The 22,639-nt window shown below is 44.3% G+C and overlaps 1 protein-coding gene across 1 annotated transcript in view; it reads left to right on the top strand.

Annotated features, from left to right (window-relative positions):
* The first annotated feature begins 14,282 nt into the window (after positions 1 to 14,282).
* MYO1C (myosin IC) overlaps positions 14,283 to 22,639 on the top strand; it is a 46,683-nt gene continuing 38,326 nt past the window's right edge. Inside the window, exon 1 of the mRNA XM_086624384.1 lies at positions 14,283 to 14,400. Within this exon, the coding sequence (XP_086480510.1) occupies positions 14,283 to 14,400 (118 nt within the window). The remainder of the gene's footprint in view (positions 14,401 to 22,639) is intronic.

Below are 22,639 nucleotides of genomic sequence, written 5' to 3' on the forward strand. Positions count from 1 at the left end.
TTGAGATCAGAACTATCCGTAAAGAACAGAGAGATTTACTGACTTACCTTGGAAAGATGGAACTGCAAATCGAACGTATTCCTACAGGAGAAATCATCCGCGTGGTTAGTCGCAATGGAGAACGCAAGACTGTAAGCCTGGTTTTTATTCTCTCTTCCCTTCTTGTAGTGTTGGTGACACGGTAACCGGCTTCAGTCACCGTTGCTCTGAACTGAGAAATGCTGGTGCAAAAAAATGAGGCTTCTGCATTGGAGTGACTGTAGCTGTGTTGCAAACAGTTTTCTCTCACTAGGATGAACTTAGTAGCAACGAAATATTAAGTGACTGGGCATTTAGAAAATTATTAAAGTGTATTTCCTGCAGAAATACTTCAGTGTACCAAAGTTGGCGTGACTTACAGTTGGTGTTTGGCCCAGCCATATTTGTTCTATCAGAATTCTGGAAGCGCTTTCAAACTACAAAGGAAAGGGAACAGCTTTGAAAAGAGTATTTGGATCCTCTTCGATATTGATTGTTCGTGTTGTCACTGGATTCATGCCCTGAATGCTAGAGGAAGGTTCACACATCAAAAATTCAGTGGTAGACATATTAACGGCCTGTTATTAATATCTTGAGGAACTGAATATTCTGTTAACTTGTGACTTTTATTGACCCAGGTTCAGGGCTTGTATGTGAGGAAATGGAAAACCCATGAGCTGAGTATTTCTGGTTTGACATGGTAGATGTAAATAGCAAAGCAAGACACAGTGCTTTTCTAAGAATAATTTCAGTTTTCAGTATTGGAATGAACAGCCATTCTGTGTGTTTTGCTTCAGAATATTTTCTACCTGGATTTGTATACTTCTTAATTAAAGGAGTCTAAAGAGAAGGAACAGTGTAAAAACTTTAAAAAATTCTCCTTATGTTTAAATGTGCCTAAATGCAACTGTGAATTTATATCTCTTTGTCATAGGTACTTTTAAACTCTTTAATACATCTTCAGTTGCGGTAGCAGATGGCTCTGGCCAGAGCCATCATGTACTGAGTACACATCTGTGCACGTTGCTCCAGTTTCCCAGCGTTGTCTTTCTAGTCAGTAATCTGAAACTCAATCTGAAAATCGGCTAAGACATTTGCTGTGTGGGTTACACAATCTTTAGGTAGAGACGTTTCACTGCAGAAAAAACCGAGAGCTCTGCCTGGTAAGAAGAGGAGATAGTGGCAATTCTGGTATTCTTTGGTTTCCAGTAAATGGTCCAGGAATGTTACTGACTTATTTGCAGTGACAGCAGGGGACACGGACTGGACTGAATGGCCTTTCCCAGAGGGAAGTGTTCCTTTAAACCTTATCCCAAGTAGCATGTGCCAGGATCCTGGGGGAGACATCAGAGAGAGAAAAGCTATTAATTCAGCTCTCTAAAAAGTTTTTAAAACCCATTCACGGTCCATAAAATTGTAATTTGCTACTTTGAGAACAGCAGTCTGTGTTTGTCAAGTGCTGTTGGTGCTGCAGGAGTGGCCAGAGAAAAGTAGTTTCTGAGGAGCTGGGCTTTCCGACAAGCAAAGCTTCTGGTGGTTGAGGATGCTTTGCTGCAGGATTGGGAAGTGCAGAGCTTTACTGTTTCAGCTCGGTATGCCTCAGCCTGTTAGAATTAAATCATAGGCAGAATTGCCCGTGGATCCTGGTCAGGCTGCCTCGAGTATTTCATGTGTATGTGAGAGGAGCCGAGATGCGCGTTGTTGCGCGGAGTGGATGGTTCCCTGGGTTCCCTCTGGCTTTGGGGAACCGCTCCAGAGCTGAACTTCACCCTCCGTCCTTCTCAGGAAGATGCACTTCTGATGCTTCCAACAAACGGGCAGCAGTGGGGAGGGCACAGTGAAATTATCGGCTGTGCCCGCGCTTTATCTGCTGTGCGCCTGGCGGAGACAGGTGCGTCTGTAATTTTAAGCCCCAGGAACGCGACCCGATTTGTCGGAGAGGCTTATCGGCGGGATGCTGCTGTCACGACAATGTGATCAGCGCGAGCGGGTCCCTGCCCCCCAGCGCCCCGGGGCGAGGAGGGGGTCGCGGTGCCGCGGGGCGCAGCGCTCCCCGCCGCCGGCCTCCGCGGCGGGCGGGGAGCGGGGGCAGCTGCCGGGCTCGGCGGCGCGGCGGGGCCCGCCCCGGCGGGCTGGCGGCAGGTGAGGGCGGAGGCCGTGCCGCGGCCCCGCCGCCCGCACTCCGCATGCCCGGCGCTCGGACATGCTCACTAGCGGCGCGGCCCGGCGCGCTCCCGCGGCAGTCGGCGCCGAGGCGCTGGCGGAGCCGCCGCAGGGCCGCGAGCGGCGCGTCCCCGGGGCGCGGAGCGCAGGTGAGCGGGGCGGGGGGCAGCGCCGGGCCGGGCCGGCCGCAGCCCGGGGAGGGGCGGTGGCCGCGGCCGCCATCCGCCGCCCCGTGCTCGCCGAAAGGCGCCGGGGCTCGGCCACATGGCCGCGGGCTGCCGGCAGCACGCTGCCGGTTCGGGGGCTGCGCCCGGGGGGGAGCCGGCGGGCGGCTCCGGACGGCGCCGCGGGCGGGGCGGACAGCCGCGGCTCGGCCGTTCTCCCGAAGTCAGCGACCTTCCCGGAAACTCCAAAATTTCCACGGTAAAAACAAATGACCCTTTCACAGCAGCCGGCATCCTGGCGGCGGCACGGCGTGCCTCCGGCAGCCCGGAGGAGCCCGTCCCCTCCCCTTCCGTAACGTTACGGAATACGCGCCGGGAACGCTTCCTCGGTGGATTCCCAAGTGCGGGAGCTCCTGCCTGGGACGGGTGAATCCTGCCGGGGCTCGCGTGGGGAGCCGGGCCGGAGTGAGACAGGGTGTGCCTGGGCGTGGGGGCGAGAGAACGGCCGTTCCGATCGGAAACGTGGCCCGTGTGTCCGGGAGGTCCTGCCTTACCCTTCTGAGAACGGCTTTCTGTGCATGCCTAACTTGTTCTGTATGTTCTCGTGTGCGCCTACTGGTGATGTGCCCTGCTGTGGGTAGCACATACGTTTATCCTGGAATAATTCCTCCTTGCTTGCCAGTGCTTGCACAGGTGCCTAAAAGCACTTAATGAAGAAAGCTCCGTACGTTTAGTCCTCTCTTACAGGTGGAGATGTCGAACACCATCGCTTCTCCAGCTTAGACTGCAGATCTGCTTCCCCACTAAGACTCAGGGGTCCCTATCTGTTGTGCCACTTCCTATGCCAGTTTTTCCCTTTTCTAATATACCTGAAGTTAATTGCTTTAAGTAACAGTGATTTATGGAAGGAATCTGACTGTGTGCTGAATGGATGTCTCGTTCTAGTAACTTGAACTTTCCGAGCAAGCCGACTCGATCTGCATCCTCATGTTTGGGAGGATTACAGAAGAAAAATGGTTCTGAGATACAATACAGAGATTATTCTGGTGTTTATTCTTTCTGTGACTGTTGCTTGAGGTAGAAGGCTCCTCCGGAATGACTTGTAGATGACAGCTGCCTCGTTTTAGAAAGTGACAAATGAGAAAACTTCCTTGGTTGGTGGGACAAGCCACGAAAGCAGAACCACATCTTAGAGTAATTGGGAAGAAAGGCATTTTTCTTTTGTATCCTTTTGGAGCAATAGACAATTACCAGTTGTCAGCACCTTTTCAAAACTCTTTTACAAACTGCCTCAGGCTTACAGAGCTGATGAGTTCTTAATTTCTATGGTAGACCCTGATACGGCAACCACTGTCATAACACTTAAGGATTTTTAGATTTGATGCTGGATATAATCCTGTGTTTTAGAGAGGGGCTGTGTGAATACAAATCTTGTCTTCTATTCTGACTGGCAGGGGCCAACGAAGTACTAGACTGTATGCATGCTATCCTGATTTATCATGACATAAAGGATGGATTATTTTTTTTTAAGAAAGGAAAAAAAAGTCTGAATCATAATATACTAAGGGAGTGAGGGATCCCATGTGACTCAGGATCCAGAGTGTGCAATTTCTGTTCTCTTTTGCACAACTGATATCAAAGAAACTTGGGATATACGATACTTTGTCAGAATTTATAACATCTGTAAGAGAAGTTATGTAGATCCTGACAAAATTATTCAAGCCAGGTAGAAGACTTTTTTCTTTTTTCTTTGTTTTTAATTCGATCTAAGCCCACTGGAGGGAGGATAGTAAAAAGCTGAGGGCCAGGAAAGCTTAATAACAGATTAAATATGGTGTTTCTTTCTACGAACAAGCTCAAATTCTGTGGATGCCTTTATGCAGAGGTAAAATAGTCTTAGTCTTGTTCCAGTAGTGTTCAGACATTTGGGATTTTTCTGTTGTTTTGTAGTCTCATGTTTTTTCTAGGGCTTAGCCTCATTGTACTGGGAACATGCTTTCTAGGAACTGTAGAAATTCGACTACCGCTGTCAAAATGGACACTGTGCACCAAGGGTGGGAGAAACAAACCGCAGCAGCTGGCCACAGTCACGGAACAACATATAAGCCATAGTTCCCCATATGTTTCAGTCCATTGCCCCCTCCCTCGGCTGAGTGCTCTCACCGGGCACTTTTGAATAGTTCCAGCATGCAAAATGTTGAGGATCACTGGGCTGGTGCACTTTGCCTCCCAGTTTGAAGGAGTAACAGGTGAGGGCTCTTCACATGGTGCTTTCAAATAACTATTGTCTGTGCAAGACAGATTTATGTTTGGGAAGACGCAATGTGTTACTGGTGCTGTAGAAAAGGAGGTAGAGAGAACTTTAAGGTAGATTTTCCTCAGGATGGTGTGTCTTACTGCCCTTTGTAAGTGATGCAAATGTAGCTAAATCACCTGTCATTTCATATAAGCTAAGAACTCTCCAAAAGGAATATTTGTATGTTGCTAAACTGTTGCTGTGGGGAAAACTGTGTTGTGCTTTGGCTTCTCTGTATTGATGACAGTCAAATGTGATTAACTTTCCAGAACTGATCCAATTTAAAACTGAGTAGGCAAAACAAGCAGGTAATTTGTCTGGAGCAGTTTCCCAGCTCAGCTCTTCGTGTGAGCACATGAACATCTCTGCCGGCACCAAGAATACGATGGCGGAGGAAGAAATGACTGGGATCAGGTGGGGATGGCACTGTTGGTAGCAGCAGTGCTTGTACTGGTGTAAAGCAGTTGCAACTGTAGCACGTATTTGGCTTCCATCAGAGGTTTTACTGTGTTATATACTGCTTTATAACCAACTCGTTAGTGATGTGGTTGGCTTTGACTAGGATTACTATCCCTGACTTCGGCAGAAACCATACATCTAACCTTCCATCATCTTTTCTAGTGGATGAGGTTTGCATGGGTTGTCTTTCTGTGAGATTGTAACACAGTTATCTTTCTGCCCGGAGGGAGCCACTTTACTGGGCCTGTCTGGATTAAATGGTCTCTCTGCTGGAAAATAATCCTGCTATGCATTTTGTGCTCTCCTCTGCATACTTTACTCCTTGTTGATGCATTAGGGGGGTAGATGGCCAGCTCTTCCCAGAAAGCATTAATAAAGATGCAGGCGAGCAGTGTAAGTAAATGTGAAAGGCTAACAAAGATTGTTATGACAGAAGGTTCTGAGTGGACAAATCTCAAGTAATTTGTTGCAACTGAGTCATGTTCTGTGGGAGTGGAAGGTCTAGTATTCTTTAAAGCACTGCCTTGCATTATTTAAATACCTTTCAATACAGTAAGGAGCAGCATGGCCAGTACCTTTTCTGTTTAATATATATTTTCGGTGTAGTTTGCCCTGTATGAAATTCCTGTACCGAAAGGCAATAAAAGTTAGAATTCAGAACTCCTGTGACATTCAGGCATGCATGGATATCTCTCCCTGGCAGCTTTTTTGTTTAGGGAATCACTTGGTCATATGCGAATGACCAGCTCACTGGGGCACTTGCAGCCCTTTAACTGGTGTGTTGACCGTGGTCCAGCTTGGCCACCACCCTTCCTGAAATTTATTTCAGCTGATAATGAATGGACGTAGATTTTTAGCATTTGGCAGTACCTTTGGAGTGCTGCAGTGTTTGCCTTCTAGGCAGTAAGGTCTTGGAACTAGATGCTACAGCAGCCTGCAGCTATTGGAAAGTTTTGTTACCTGTTGGGCAGTTTAATTGTTGGTGTCAAAGAATGTTGTGTCACAGTGGGTGCTGTGTATTGCCAGGGAATGGATAGTCTGTGAGTGACAAAAAAAAATCTTCTATCCCCGCTGCCCTAAACAGGTGGAGGTTGATTGTTTGTTTTCTAAAACCACTGCTAAGCAAAAAGATGTGTGTGAACAAAAACTCCTTTGACTGCATTCAGCCAGCTGTTCGGATGCAGACTGGACCTCGTAAGCTATTGCTGCTTTAAAAGGCCATGCCTTTAAATATGATTTCAGTTCTTTCTTTTGGAGGCATTTTCCTGGTAAAAGTTTACCATGGATGTGTTTCCTTGTAGTGTTCTTCTGTCTGACCGGAGATTTCACCTCTACAAAAGGTGATACAGAGATGTCCGAATCTTTGAGTCAGCGTGTACTCATAGCTGGAGAACAGCCTTTGTAGTGGTTTTAAGACTTCAGGGAAACCTTTGTGTCTTAGCAGCTGAGGTTGTGTTTCATTAGTTAGAGTGATCTGTGGTGCCTTATGCCAGCTGACGATCACCAGGTGTAGTTGGCCATTTTACTAATGAAAAGGAGGATTATTGAGCGAGCTGTAATTCAACTTGAGACCAGTGTTTGTCAGAGGATTTTGGTGAGCTTACAGTTGCATTTTTTTCCTTCATTAGCATATACTCAATATTTTATGGTTGTCTTTACATCTGCTTTCATTACCACCTGCTGCCTGGTGTAGATGGGGTGTTCCTGTCCAACAAAGAATCATCTTTACTTCAGAGTTATAATGACAAACTGAGGAACAGCAAAGAGGGTAAACTCAGCTCTCTCACTGTGCGTATTGTTCAGGGCTGAAGGGTCCAGTTAAGTCAATGCCCAGTTATATAATAAGGAGATAATGATCTGTTTAGCTTTTTAGAAAATTAAATTCCACTGAAACAGTATAACTGGAACCACAGAAGTAGGAGGAAAACTATTTTCCATTCTAAAACATGTCTTTGTATAGTGTTGCAAGTTGGGTTTTTTAAACTTGCGAACAGTAACTAATAACTTCTATGTACACAGTCCACACTGAGTCATTGTTTGCTGGGGGAAGTGACTTTCAACAGCCAAACTCGTTTGCTAACTTTAATAACTAAAATATGCAGTTCCACACGTTATAAGGCAGCACACTATAATCAACGTTTTTAAAACCAAAACCTGATACATATTCGCAACACCACACAATGGTGCATTATAAGTAGTGTTTCTGCAATTCAGGTTTTGATCTGCAGCAAAGGCTGATGTGTCCAATGGTGCAGTTTTGAGAAGAGGGAAGATTATTGCACAAAATTACTGTGCTTTTTTCCTAGAGTTTTATTGAACCTTCCAAATTAGAGACCAGAAAGCCTTGTTCTCTCTCCACACATCTTGTTTTAAATAACAGGTTGTCTTACACCCTTAGGATTTTGGAGTCTGTTCAGAATTACCTCTTCTGCATCTTGGGAGGGAAAGCCACACCTTTGCACCAGGAAGCCAGGAATTCTCTCTCTGACAGAATTGGAACTTAGACAGTAAAACAGATGTTTCTTTCGCCTTGTTTTAAGTGAGCACTGAAGTTCAGCTGCGAGGAGTTTTCTGCCTTTTCTCGACTGTTTATCTGCTGGTTTGTGTTAGCACGTTGCTTTCGCATGGATGTTGCAGGTAGCTCTCCTACTCACCCATTGCATCTATTAAGATTATAATAACAACCAGGATTTGTATACCAGGTTGGGTTTTGGTATGCTGAACAAACAATGCCAAGTGCACAGAATGCGATGTAACAGGGTTTCTTCACCAGTTTGTTCATGGGGGAATGAAGTGGGGGCAGCTCAGCGTGTGAAGGGACAGTGTGGGAAGAGGGTTTGGACTGTTAAAATGTAACTTCTGAAGATATTTCAGACCTTCCTTTTGGATTTATGCATTTCTGAATTTTATGGTCAGTTCTCTTTTGTTTTTCTTCAAAGCTACTAAGTACAACATAATTTAAAAAATATTGCAACTTGGAAGAGAAGATTCAGAGCAATATGATTACTGGAAAAGCATAGTAATGTGTAATGAAGAACTGCTTTTATATCTGTTGAACCTTTCCAAAAACAACAAACAAAAAAAGTACTATCGCATTTCTCAAGTAAACCAAGCTGAATAGTGTATTCAAAATGTATATTCTTGATTTCTTCTAAGGTCAGAAGCTTTTTCAGCCACAATTTTGTTTGAAAATAGAAAGGAAAACTTAAGGTCTTGTGTGAAAATGAGGGCAAATACAAAATATGCGACTTCCAAAATCCCCATTTTATTTGTGCATGGATTTGTTGCTCTTAAAGTTGGGGGAGGGGATCAAAAGCAATTTCTGCAGAGAAGTACAGAGTGCTTTTTTGTGCCTGATCGTTAACACTCTGTGGGAATGCAGATTATTTCTAACTTTAATCTTGCTGATCTTCTGTTGGGAAAGCTTGTGGATAGGAACTGGGAACAGCAGCTTATGGAGCTGTCAGCAAGGCTAGAATGTCTATATTTGTTTAAACAGACATGGTGGGGGTTTGTACCCCTAAACCTAATGAAGGTGTTGTTCTGAAACTCAGAGCCATCTCAAAATTTCTCATGTTTTGCTTTTGTACTACCATTAACACAGTTAACTGTACAGTATTATGAGAGTCCTAGTAACTGCAAGTCCAGTGTGGTTCTTCGAGCATAAAGCCATGCTGTTGTGACTGTAGGATGTCTGGATGGGTGCTACCTCGTTTCTGGTCAGCTCGGGTGTAGAAGGAGAAGTCAAGGTATAGATGCACATACCAAGGTCAGACACTGCTGACTGGATAGGGAATTTACATATGCATAACCTTAAGGGGATTTGAATATTATGTGCTGGCTGAAGAGGTGGGAGTCTGAAAGAAAACGAGGGACTGAAAACTTGTGGGAGGCCAGAAAGTGGAGACCGAAAAGGGGTGGGAGACCAATAAGAAAAACAGAGACCAAAAATGAGTAGGAGGCGAAAATGTTGTGGGAGCTCAGCGAGAAAAGTAGAGGCGAAGAAGAAGGGGAGGCCAGCAAAGTTTGAGGGGGATAAAAAGGTGTGGGAGGCAGAAGAGGTTGGGAGGCCAAAATAAGCCCTTATGGCAGATCCGACCAGTCTTATTGGTGCTGCCTGTCAGTTAGATGTTGTCCACCTTAAAATACTGTTAAGATTACCAAAGTGATGTCTCCTCAATGCACAGAAGAAACGGTGCTCTCATGACTGCTTATGCAGGGATTGGAGAAAGCTAGGAGCAATTTGGGATAATAGAAGGGATAATTTATGCACTTTTATGAGATATCTCTAAAGCAGGTATGTTAGAGTCCTTAGAACAAGTATTTAAGAAAAACATGATGACATAATGACATGTACACAGTATCTTTTCTTTTTGCCTGATACAGTGAAAGAATACACGGGTTGATGGTTATGGGCCCTTTATATGTTGGGTAAAGCTTTCAGGTAGCATTTGTCTCAAGTATAAATTAATCTGATCTGAGATGATTGTGTCCTGACACGAGGAAGAAAGGAAAGGGGAGCAAAACGAAAAAAGAAGAGTTGAAGATGAGCAGCTCTTCCCAGAGATTGCTGTGGACTATGACCACCTTGAAACCTTTCTCTGCTGTGTTGCTGAGACCTACCAGAGCAGGGGATGTCTGGTGCTGAGAGCGGGGCAGGTAGTTCGTGTCGGGGGTGAGGACTTCTGTGTTGCTCTGGCAGCTTGGTCATGAGGGCACCATGTGAAGAGGAAATGTTGCAAGAGATGCGAAGTTCTGTATGCGAAAAACTTGCAGAGTGAGAGGGGCTGTTTGATCTCTTTTTCTCTCTTTAAACTGAAACCTGACTGGTTGCCAAGTGTTTGTTTCCGCTCTGATGATTCTTTGTCTAGGTGGGGACATAGAGGAGCTCCATCCAGCCCTAAGCCTAGAATGTAGTTACCTGGCAACTGCTGCTATCCAAATCACTTTCTTAGCTCAGCTTGCAATGGGAGGAAAATTCCTCAAAGTGGCTCCGCGTGGGATGAGAATGTGAACTATGTCCAGGCTGAAGTCCATGGAACTCAAAAGCTCTGTGCTCGTGTAACTATTTACTTTTTCTAGAGGCTTCAGTTAAGTCAGCTATTTGTCATGAAATGTCAAAAATGAACGCATTTTTGCCTGAAATACTAATTGTCTGCCGTCAGAGGTAGGTAGCCTCTGTGAAAGGATCACATTGCTGCCTGAGTGGAAACAGGGAGTAGAAGAAAATCAGAGTTGCTGCAGGTCGACTGTGCATGTCTGGAAATAAGTCTTTTCTGAGCATTGTACAAGCAAGCTATTACTTTCTCAGGAAAAGTTTTGTTGTGACAAATCTTGCTTTTTACTTTGGATAAGCTGGAAAGGTAAATTCTGGTGTAAAGCTCTAAAAGCAGCTGTCAGTTACTTCTGTTTTGAGCAGCGAATTTCTCTGGTTAATCTCTCTAGCACTGTGCTGAACTCTCAAAAGAGCTTTTCAGGCCATACTTTCACTGGCCTCAGACCAAGTTATCTTAATTGCAAACCACTTATCTGAACTGATGGTTAGTCAACACAAACGTGACACAGTGCTCATTAGAGTAGAAAAATCAATCACTGTTTAGTATGGGCTGGACTGAGATTCGCAGATTGGTAGGGAATGAGAAGGTTCATCTGGGTCAGTAGCTGGCATGGTGATGAGTGTGTGAAGTGAGCTTCCCCCTGCCGTGTGCCTGCCGTCAGAGTTCAGCATCACCAGCCCTCGTTTCTAAAGGCACGTGCCAAAAAGTGTGGATTATTCACGTAGCAGAGCAGTGTATTAGCTAGGCACGTTTCTGCTGGCAAATCTGGTGACATATATACCCGCGTGCGTCAAGTTAGGTAATTTATATTGCTGATTTCCTGATCGTGAAGCACTACAGCTGACAGTCTGCAGCCTCTAGTGTCAGTCCTGGGCTTGTCCTGGAAGCTGCTGCTGGTAATAATATACGGGCATCACTTCTCAAGGTTTTAAACGTTTGGAGCCATGTGTATGTGTACAGGGTAGGGGACGAAGCAAGCAGCCAGAGAGTCTTAGAGCTTCATTCACGTCGCTCTCGATGAAATGCCCTTTCTTTACTTGTCTGCCAGGAGGATGTGTTCCCCTGGTATCTAAGATAAGCTGATGCTGACATGAAGTTCTATTTAAATTGGTTTCGTTGTAGTTCTTCACTCCCTGCCTTGTACCTGCACTAGCATCTATTTGACCCTTGTGAATCAATCGAAACAAAGTTTGGAGAACAGTGATAAAGGAAAAAAAAAAACTTTTCTGTTTGTTTAGTTCCCTGAACTTTCTTATCACAGAGCTGAACAGATATCAGTCCCAGTACAGAGGAGAGAAAGGGTCAGGACAAGCACAACTGGGGACGGAGGATGGGCTGCATCACAGTCACATCAGCTGTGTAGGTCAACTTACAGCAGCCTGGGCTGCACTCGGGCACCTCAGAGGACACTTTCTGTGCTCTTTTCACCTTGGAGAAGTGTCTGTAATGTAATAATGTGGGAATGATGGATTGTGTAGCCATTCTCTTCTTACACTACTGGTTTTTGATCCTTGAAGTCAGTGACAGTGAGGAGTTCAAGTTTTCTAGAAGATTCTGCAGTCGTACAGGGGAACTTTTGTGCCCTGGGGTGTGGGCTGATTGGCACTAAAACCTCCCAGCCTGTGAATGTGGAGCTAGGCCAACTGTTTGGAACACAAACGGTAATTAGTTGTCTTCTAAATGTTGGCTTTATTAAGATTTACAAATAGTATCCACCATCTCCACTCCACTTCTTGTAATGGGGATTCCCAAACTATAATACTTATTATAGCTCCTAAGCAATACAGTAACCATCTGCCCGTGGAGTGCCTGCGTTGCTGTTGCCCATTAACGTGGTATCAGGTCAGGAACAGAGAGGCACTGATAAACGCTGGTACAGATAGCCAGGGTGAACACGCTTAGACAGCGAGTCAAGAGAACCTGGTGTCTGTTCTGCCTCTTGCCTCTGCAGCACGCCGAGTAGCCGGGGTTCGAAGAGGGAAGCGTAGCCCAAGTTGGAGGATTCCAGCTGGGCACTGATGTCTGGTGTTTTGCTCTCTCTGCCGCCTCCCAGAGTGTTGCTGTTTGTGGAAGGAAGTTGGGAGTGCCAGTGCAATGGGGACCTGGAGGGAGGGCACCCTGCCTAGCTGAGGATGCAGGGATGCCCGCTTTTGTACTGCTCTTCAACAAGGCTAAAGGTTTAAAGGACTTTTGGGCCCCGTGAGACTCTTTAGCGAGGTGTACGTGTGGGGTAGTAGGACAGGGATACTGTGTTGTGGTATCTGAGCATGACGTCGTGATTGACACAGGCAGAAAGGGTAAGGGAGAGGAATTCCTATTGCTGCCAAAACCTTTCGTGCGAGAGGTTGGATCTGGACGTGTGCCCTTTCTGGGCATACATGCAGGTTCCTGCAATTTGTGGCTGCTATTGCTGTCACCACCAGGAGTGGCACCCAAGTAAACAAAATTTGGGAATGCCATCCTGCAAGAGAAATTTCAAGAGGCTATTTCTAGATGGAATTGAAGCTCCATGTGATTTAGCGGACTGTAGCCTCATTGTGAGGGTAGAAGGCAACCAAAAGTGGTTCGAACTGGAATTCTGTAGAGTATTGTTGCTAGCACTGTAGTGGGCAGCTGGATTAAGCTATTTTGGAGATTTACTCCTTTTCGATACCATACTAGCACTCTTGTTAAAGAGGCTTCATTCATAACAAGCTAAAAAAGCTTGGCAGTTGCTAGTGCAAGCCCATATTTTTAGATGCATTATTGATATTCATTTTTTTTGTCCCCAGAAAGCGACATTCTGGCAAAAGACAATTAAAGAAACAACTTTAGAATATGTATACTACGCACAAAGGTTATCACCCAGCAGGTGAGCTGGAGCAATGGTGGTAGTAATGGGTTAGCACTTGGATTAGTGAATTTTGGAATAGTGAGGTTCAGCTTTGCAGGAGAGGGTAGTACCTGCATGTAGCTGCTCCTGTGACCCATCAGCTGTTCCAGTAATTCTCCAGAACCCGGAGTTTGTCAGATCACCAGACAAGTGTGTGCTGCCTATCACAGACATCGGGAATCCTGAGAATGTGACGGACTCTCAAATTCCAGTTCTGTGTGCTCACCCTTCCCCTCCTCTTCTAGAGGCTAGTGGAAGCAGGAAAGAAGGTCAGAAATACGAAGTCAAAGAAGAGGAATTTGTGAATATCGAGCAGATAACACCTATCACTCACTGTACTTTGCCACTCCCCCCCCTTCCTGGTGGAAAGTATGATTAAAATCAGCCACTCCGCCCTGACTGTCTGAACCATACATACACGCACAAATGCCAGATTCTCTTCATTCCAGGCTGCTGACTTCAAGAGGGACTTGCTCTGACAAGCTGGAAATGAGGGCTGGCAGCTTCGTCTGCAACTCAAAGGCTTTATCTCTCTTAGACACTCTTCCTAACATTTCCCACAAATACTGTTCTGCTGGTAGGAGCTGTTGTATACCCAGGACGCCATCAGGCACTTATGAATAAAGCCTTATGTTGTGTAACTTCTTAGAACAGGCAAGGAAAACTTCGTAGAGCAATTGGCATCAGGCCCATAGGAGAGCTTGCTCTCCTTGTGCTTCAGCGTCATTATTTGGGGAACAGTAGGGAGAGTCATCTCAGCCTTTTGATTCTTTTGTTGCCCTATCAAGAACTGGTGTCTTTCCTCCACAAAACTTCTACTGTCCAACCTTCATCTCCCACTTTAACTATTTCCATCAGCTCATGATGTGTCTGTCTCCAGCTTCTGCATGACGTTCCTGCAGTTCATCACGTTGGCCTCTCTCTTTCCTCTCTGAACTGAACTCCTACTTGGGTATCCCTTCCCTTCTTCCCGTCTTCACTATGGCAAGCACAAGTTTGACTTCTTCTTTGACTTCTTTGCTGATGGATCGTTTCGGCTCCATCAGCAACTTCTGTTTCCCTGATCTTGCCTCCCAGCATTATTGCTTTACTGCTGCTTGTGCTCAGTGAGGGATGCCAACTGCGTCCACCTGTTAGGGGTGTTTTGTTTGTGCTTTTAAGCTGTCTGCTTATGCTGCATATGCAGTCTTTCACTTACAATATTTATGCTCGCTGACCTATCTCAATCAATTGATGAACTCAGCCTTCAATAAATGCGTTCCCAGAGTGAAACCTATTTGAGGGACGTAATAATGGTTCTAGAGAGCGTCTGTGCCAGTAACTGCAAGACAGCCAACCTCTTCTTTGGATGTTGTTTTTATTTCAAAATTGGTATTAGAGCAAGTATGTTTTTACATTCATACAATATTTAATACATGAAATTGAGATAACTTTAAGCTTGATGCAGTAAGACGTGCCCTGATATAAAAATGTATCATAAGTCAAATTTGAGTAGTCATTATGGTTGTGACATGATTTCTGCTTAAAAGGGTATCTTTGATGTCATCATCATATTACTTCAGAAGCAGCTTGCTAGTGTTATTTTAGGTTGTGGAGAGTGTACATGTATGTATTTTCTAAAAACTGTAAGACCTACCAGTATCAAATGTCTGCCCAGTACTTCACACATTTCACAACTGGCTGTTCATAGTCAAAACTGGGATTTTTTGCCTGATTTTTGAGGGAAGGCTGTTTTCACAGGGGCTGTGGCCTTGACGTATGGCTATATAAAAAATGCTGTTGAGCAGAAAAGGAATCCCACTAGTCTCAGCTCCAAATCCTCTCTCCTGACCATGGACTGTGCTTTCTGGACATTGTGTGAAAAAGACTGGTGGAAAAAAAGCTCTCATTTCCCCTTATCTGGCTTAATATGTGCAAAGAGCATGCAGCTCTGAAGCAGTGATATAAGAATCAATGTTGTTGTGAGGATTTTGAACAAGAAGCCAGCATGAAGGAATACCTATAGCATTTAACCTCTGTGTTTTATTCATCCTGGAGTAAGTGTAATTTAAAGTGACACCTCTATAATTGATGAAGTATCTTTTTACCATTTGTTTAATTACCAGTTTCAAAGTCTAGAAAGCAGTGGATCAATAATTTACAGTGATCTTCCCTGTGTCCCTCTGTTTTTCTAGTTCAGCCATACAAACAATAGCTCCTGAAACAAACCCTCACATTTTGATGTTCTTTTTCTTTACGTCATTTAAAAAAGCCTAACCTTTTTTTTCCTGCCACAGGTGTGCTCCTACACAACTGAAGCTGATGGCAGAGCTCTCACTGACCTCAGTGAAGCAGGGTTAATTTAGGGCTCGCCATGTACACTGTATCAGCTCTCATCTTTTTGCAGTCTTCTCTCGTTGTTGTAGAGTGGCTAATGGTGGGCTGTGCTGATTCTAGCTGGGATAGGGTTAATTTTCTTCATCATAGCTATTATGGGGCTATATTTTGGATTTGTGCTGAAAACAGTGTTGATATCACAGGGATGTTTTCCTTATTGCTGAGCAGTGCTTACACAGTCAAGGCCTCTTCTGCTCCTCATCCCACCCCACCAGCGAGGAGGCTGGGTGTGCATGAGAAGTTGGGAAGGGGCACAGACGGGACAGCTGACCCCAACTGACCAAAGGGATATTCCATACCACATGACGTCATGCTCAGCATATAAAACTGAGGGAAGAAGGAGGAAGGAGGGATGGTTGGAGTGTTGGCATTTGTCTTCCCAAGTAACTGCTATGTGTGATGGAGCCCTGCTTTCCTGGAGATGGCTGAACACCTGCCTGCTGATGGGAAGGGATGAATGAATTCCTTGTTTTCCTTTGCTTGGGTGTGTGGCTTTTGCTTTACCTGTTAAACCATCTATCTCATCCCACGAGTTTTCTCACTTTTACTCTTCCAATTCTCTCCCTTTTTGCCCCGGGGAGAGGTGGGCGAGCAGCTGCGTGGTGCTTAGTTGCTGGCTGGGCTCATGTCGTGGCTACAGTAGCAACTGATGCTGCCCTGGTAGTATCTGAGAGCTGTTAGAACAGAAAACTCAAGTAAAGGAACTAAAGCTGCTGCTTTAGTTTACATTTTGTATGTCTTTCTTACATTTTACTCTTTGATAACGTACGGATTTTCTATGGAAGATACCTATTCTTGAGACTCTTGGACCCTTCGTTCAGGAAAGAGCTCAGATTCCCTCATGGTCCTGGATCTCTTGCTTTCCCCAAGGAGACTTAGAGAATCTATGCCTGTTGAATTAGAGGAAAGACAGTGTTAAGTTCCCAGTGGGATGAGATTCTGACAATTCCTGTTGTCCTAGCTGCCATGGAGAGTGGAGTTTGCTCAGCAGCATCAGAACGAAAGATATCCAGCTTCCATGAGATCTCCAAGTCTGTGTACTTCTAGCAGGATGTGGCCTTATGTGGAAAGGACTCCCACCTATGCACTGGTGACCTCAAGGCAGGAGGATACCTTTCACTTTTTTGAGGATGTGCTCATTATCCACATCAGCACAAGTGGATGCTTCCCCTTTCCTGTCTCTTATTCGTAGGGGTGTGTGTCCCCATCTTCTGATGGAGAAAAGAATGCTGTGGGACAGTTGGTATTTCTGTTAAGGTCACAACTGTCACAACCAGCTAATTATACCCAGGTAAGTGGAGCTGTGAATTCCTTCAGGTTGTCACAGCCCAGAAGTTTTCTTTGATATGGTAAATGTAAAGGGTCAATAGGAAGATGGCTGGGCCTGGCTGTGACCACCTATTTTGTCTGCCTCAGCAGGATTTATGCAGTTTTTCAACACCCAGTGTGGGACCATAAGTAAATCGGAGCAAAAGAAAGGATTTGGACCTAGCCACAGCTGGGGAATAAATGTTTCCATTCACTGCATAGGCCCATGTTTATCCAGATGTGGAACGTGCATTCCTGAGAACCACAAAGAAATGGGCTCCTTGATTATTCTTTAGTGTCTATTTTGTCTTTGGTTTCGATTAAATCTGTGTCCCTGATAATGCAGAACACTTTGAAAACGCTGTGAGCAGGATAGTGTAGTTCTCCCAAGTGAGCAGAGAGTTGAAGCCATGTCTTGGAGATGAGATATTCCTTACACTTCAAAGGGTGCTTACTAAGTTGCAAGCCAATGATTTTTTTTTTTTTTTAAACATCAATGTGATTACTACTTCTTTTACTTTAAAAAATCTTGATTTGATGTAGTTTTGATTCAACAGGAGTATTGGTTTTTAAAATGTTTTAAATGATCTAGATCCTTTGATCAAGTGCAAGCTGATGCTGGTGGATGTGGGACGTCCTTCTGAAGTGATGTCTGTATTTTCCAGGCATCCTGGAATACTTTTGCCAACATGATGGCAACTCATCATTCCGTTTACTGTTAACTGAGGATACATCTATTTTAGGATAAAAATGTTTGCAATTCACAAAAACACTAAAGACTTTGCCCACTGTGGGATCTTTGGGGTACTGTCAGACTGGCCAGAAGGAGATTACCTCAGACAATACCCTTCATCTGGTGGCTTTTACCCTCTTTTTCAGAGGCAACAGAACAGACAGGGTAAAGGGAAGCAGTTCAGACACAAGCCAGCTGCAATATCATCTGCCCACGTGCTCCCGTTGGTTGCCAGGCCTCAAGTCTGACTCGCTGCCAGATAGCCAGTCTGCACTGTGTGTCTGCTTTTCTGTCGTCTGCTTTTGGAAATTGCTTACGCCGTTTCTTGTAGCATAATCTGGAATTTCTACAGATCATTGGATATTCTTATTTTGGGTTCACGATCTAGTTTTACTCCAGACTGTTGTTGAAACTCTTTCCTTAATCTTTTCATAGGGCACTTATGCCGTCACGATAAATGTAAAGTGCTCTTTGTTCCCTCACGAAGAAGGGTTTGAAAGGAGTTCAGTACCATATGTGTTCCTAATAGTTTTATTAGAACTTATTTATAACTTTTCACTGTCCCAAAATAACTGCCTGCCTTAGGCCAACAAAGTCACTTTGGGACAGAGGAGAAAAGTCATAGAAGTACAAAGTGTGCCTGTAAACTCTACACTTACAAATCATCGAATTAAAAACTACTCCACTTGTTTGAATGTCAAAAGTGTTGAATGTGCCCTTTTTCTGGGCTCACAGAACTTGGCTCCACTTAGTAGTTTGTAGTTTGCTTACAGCATTGCTAAGTTTGCACTAAAAAAGTCACACCCACAAGGAGAATAAGAACTTGTTTCAGGTATCACCCGCTTCTGACATCAGAGTGAAATGTTGCAAGAATACTTGCAAATTGGCGTGTTGGGTTTTTTCCTCAAGGAACCTATAGACATAACGTGGAATGAACTCTGTGACAGATGCCGTTCCCTAAACGTGGGGTGCAAATCATACTGATATATACATCTTTATAAATTATACTCATACATACATCTTTATGCTACTATAAGCTTCCCATACTAGGGATTTTTTTATTACACTAACAGGAGTGGGGAGAAGGAGTAGTTGTTGGGGCATCACTCATGCACAAGCTATTTTATGAAAAACCCCAGAATTTCAGGAAATATATTCCATATGTGATCCTCTCTCCTGTGCTTTTCAGGAAAGTTTTAGCCATTTGACCTTTATTTTTCTGATATTGGAAGCTTGAATATACCTAGTATAATCTAGATATTACCTGTGCTCCAATCTCCTTGTAGCAGAAACGCTCATGGTTTTGACAGCAAACTAAGAGTTCAACAATAGCTATATTCAGACTTTATGAAAAGGAAAAACTTCTTGTTAACTGAAAGAGACAGTTTCATTTGGCTGTTTCGGAGGGAGGTATTTCCTTTCTGAACTATTTTTCACAGTACCAAATGGTCTGGTTTTGGGTGTGGTTTGTTTTAATGCAAAACTGCCTTGATGAAAGTTGTCAATTAAAAGAAAAAAAAGACAGCATAGGACAAGTCAGTCAAGTTTAGTTGTTTCCTAAAAAGCACTCTGATATAGTAGATAAATCTGCTACTTGGATTTCTGTGAAATGATATACGTTGACACAATTAAGAATAATGGCATTCAGATAGCCTTCCCGAGTTTCAGATTTAACCCTCTAAAGAAAATAAAGCAGCTTAAACTTAGTGTTTTGGTGCCAGCAGTTCTAAACAGACAATTCCTATACTTAGAGAAGAATTTTACGCTTATCATCAGTGGCAAATTCTCATAAGAAGCTGGAGGAAACTTGGGATCCTATCAGTGTAACATTAGTAGGGACAGTTGATCTCTGCTTCCAGACTCCTAGTCTCATACCTGTGATTCTTCTCACTTTTTAGAGCCAAGATAAATATCTTATTTCTCCTGGAGCAGGCTTTTTGAAACTGAACAAACAACTTACTGACTGCCTCCTTTGACTTGGCACGAAAAATTAGTAGAGAAGACACTGGCGTTAGGGTCCAGGCTTTAAGTTGAGACTTTGTACTGACTTAAATGCACAGGGAGCTAGTTCCCAAAACATTTTTTTTCTTTTTCGAAATTAATTAACTTTCAGATACCACTGACTACAAGCAATACCAGCACAGACCATCTTTCTGAATTGCTTTGTAATTGTTATGGAGCAGTTACTACATGAGAAAAGAGACATGAAAGTATGTACTAGAAATGCTTTTTTGTAGTTGCTTTTTTGTAAGAGTCGTAACCACTTACGTTTACTGGTTCTGAAAAAAAACTGCCTGTTGCCTGCACTTGTTTTCCCCCTACTGTGCACGCAAGAATGTGAAATATTTAATTGGACAAAAATTAAAGGTCAGTTTAAAAATTTCAGAAGTCAAGATGTCCCTAAAGATAAGCAAATACGAAACATCCTCTTGGGACAGAATTGCTGTATGCCCTGGAAAGCTTAACACTCCCATGAGTGCACACCCTTTTCTGGCTGGGTAGTATGGGGACAAGGGCAAGGTGTGAGCTACTGGTGAAGAACGTACCTGAGAGCCTGGTTACACTGGAGCAATCCTCTGGAACAGTACAGGGAACTGTAAATCTTGGCCACGTTCTCATCGGGACTGTGAAGCTCCTGATGCTGTGATGTAGAAGAGTGTTTCTGCTGTCAAAACTCTGTCTTGCTGTCTCATCAATGAGTCTTTCGTAAGGGTAGCCGAGCTTGCTGTTTTTAAGGCTCTCAGCCTGACTTTGCTGTGGCAAACTGACTGTTTCAGCTCAAGGAGGTCTTACTGGCTAACTCATTGAAAATCTTGGCTCGGATTTGGCCTCAAGTTCCTTTATAAGCTGCGTAACTCTGCAGGGGCTGCCTTGTTAGACAGAGAGGAGATAGGATGCAGCAAGCTGCAGATACAAAATTATTTGTACGTTTTGTCACAAACATCTCTTGCTGTCAGAAAAAAATTCTGGGGGATAAACCTGTCTAGGAATGTATATTGTACTCATTTCTGTGGCAGCTATGGGACTGTCAGACTGTTTGCTCAGCAAGCTTCTCTGCAGTGGGAGCTGAGAGCTTCTGGCCTTGTCCAAAGACAAAGCGGAGATGGAAAGATACCCCTCGCTGGAGATCACACGGAAATGTTCCAGTTACATCACTTTATCCAAACGAGGTCTTTGTGAGCGTTGTAGGAACTCCCTTTCATTTGTGTAAGAAGGAGGAAAAATCTGTCTTTAACTGGGCATGCAGGTTTTGTGTCTGCTGAAGTGACAGTAAAAAGTGGGCATGGGAGGTACGGGTACAGCTCCAGACAGTCGGTCTGACGGTTCTGCTGAGATGTACGCAGCGTGCTTTAGTCACACGCGGCCGCTGCTGAAGCAGTTGGCCTGCGAGGTATTAGTGTGTGCAATTATGTGGGAATGCTTTAAAAAGTAAGTGAAGTGGCTCCTTCCACAGGTGCCCAACTTCTCTACAGTTTAAAACAAAATGAGAGCGCTGCCCAGTTCACAAAACGCAGCAGCGAACTGTTGTGCTCCATGGATCTCCTGCCCGGGAAGGGCAGGTAGGGGAGCTGTCAGCCTTCCTTCTGCATGAGCACTGGCCACGTCATGCTTTGTGACGTGGCTGTGTCTTTTCCTGCCCTTTCCATATGGGAGATGTGCTCAGCCTGGCTTTGCAGGCGCTATTTTGTAGATTTAAAAATTCGTTCTGTCATTTTCCTCCCATGAAGAAAAGTAAGGCCATGATAGAAAAAGGACGTAGCAGCTCTAATTTATACATTGAGTTTTCTATTTTGGGCTGTGGGAGAGGCCCCTCTCTGCTCAAGAGAGGAGAGTCACAGGTTAAATGCTGTCCAGCTCTATGGAGGGGGGACCTCAGGTTGCTCCATGCTGCCTTGCTGGAGAGCGTCGATGTGTGAAGAGCTCTGCTCTGCCGGTTGTGTCCCTCCTCGGTACTCCTGTATGTTCTTCTTTTCCAGCCTGCAAACAGTTTAGTGCTGATCTGGCCTTATATAGTAATTTCCTATTATTAGAAACATTTCCTTGGGATCTTGCTCAGGGAGTAACAGAGGGAAATCCTGTTTCCTTCATCTAACATGCAGGCAAAGCACCGGTGTTCACTCTTTCTTTATCTAGTGTCTCTAGAACAAGAAGTTTTTGCTATGATTTGCTTTCCAGTCTTAATCCCTTTCTAACACTAAGCCTCTTTTCAGAAATGCAGAAAAAGAAATTTGAAGGAATAGGAACTGTCAGCCACCAATGTGAGCTGTAAAGCGTTGTGTGGAGCCTGTAGGTTTTGGCTGTTCTTTCTCAGCCATGTTTTTCTCTCTTAGGTTTAGTTGTTCTAGTGCTTTGGAAAACAAATTCTCTTTTTGATGTTGGCTTGTATGAAAAGTAATATGATAGGGTGTTTCACCTGGGTCTGCCAGAGTATTGACGGGAAGCTAATGGCTGTGTTAGAAAAAAGAGGAACAGCTTTATATAAGGAGAGAGGAGTTTTTGTTTTGCATGCAACAAGAACGTGGTTTTAAAGGAGAGATTGGTCACGGAAAGCACAGAGATATGCACAGGCTTTGAACACTTAATTTTTCCTGTGAAAACATTTTTTCCCCTTAAAAGGAAGATGTAGGTCCTGCCACTGGGAGGGACTGTTTAGAAAGTCAGTTGGGAGGAATGCACATCAGCTGAACTGAGTCAGGCTGTTTGTATTAACAGCTCCGTCAAAAGGGCTCTTCTTGTTCCTGCCACAGACTCTGCAGGGGAGCTGCTTAAAATCCTTGTATCAATGTAAGGGCAAAGCAATCAAACTGAATTAACTGTTGGTTTTCAACTCTTTGCTGTTGATGTTAGTTCATCAGTCCCTGTTGGATTCAGAAGGGGTAGGGTGTGTTTGTAAAAATCAGCTGAAGATTGTCGTGCAGTCCTGTAAAACAACCGACAGAGCCATAACACAGGGCAGCGTGCGAGTGGGACGGGGTGAGGGTGGCCACGTGCATCAGACAAACTGGCATCACATTAAAGGCATCGGGTAATTATAAAGTGGGACGTTGTTCTGATGGTCACTGTCAAAGCCAGTCATCCATTTCTGGTTCACTGGCTCAGCAGAGAGCAACAACAAGGAAAATTTATCTTAATTTGTTAGATTAACCCAGTTTCGGTTTTCACTCACGTCACAGACCCAGAATTATTGTGTGT

This window comes from Tauraco erythrolophus, chromosome 21, assembly GCF_009769465.1.
Source record: "Tauraco erythrolophus isolate bTauEry1 chromosome 21, bTauEry1.pri, whole genome shotgun sequence".
NCBI lineage: Eukaryota > Metazoa > Chordata > Aves > Musophagiformes > Musophagidae > Tauraco > Tauraco erythrolophus.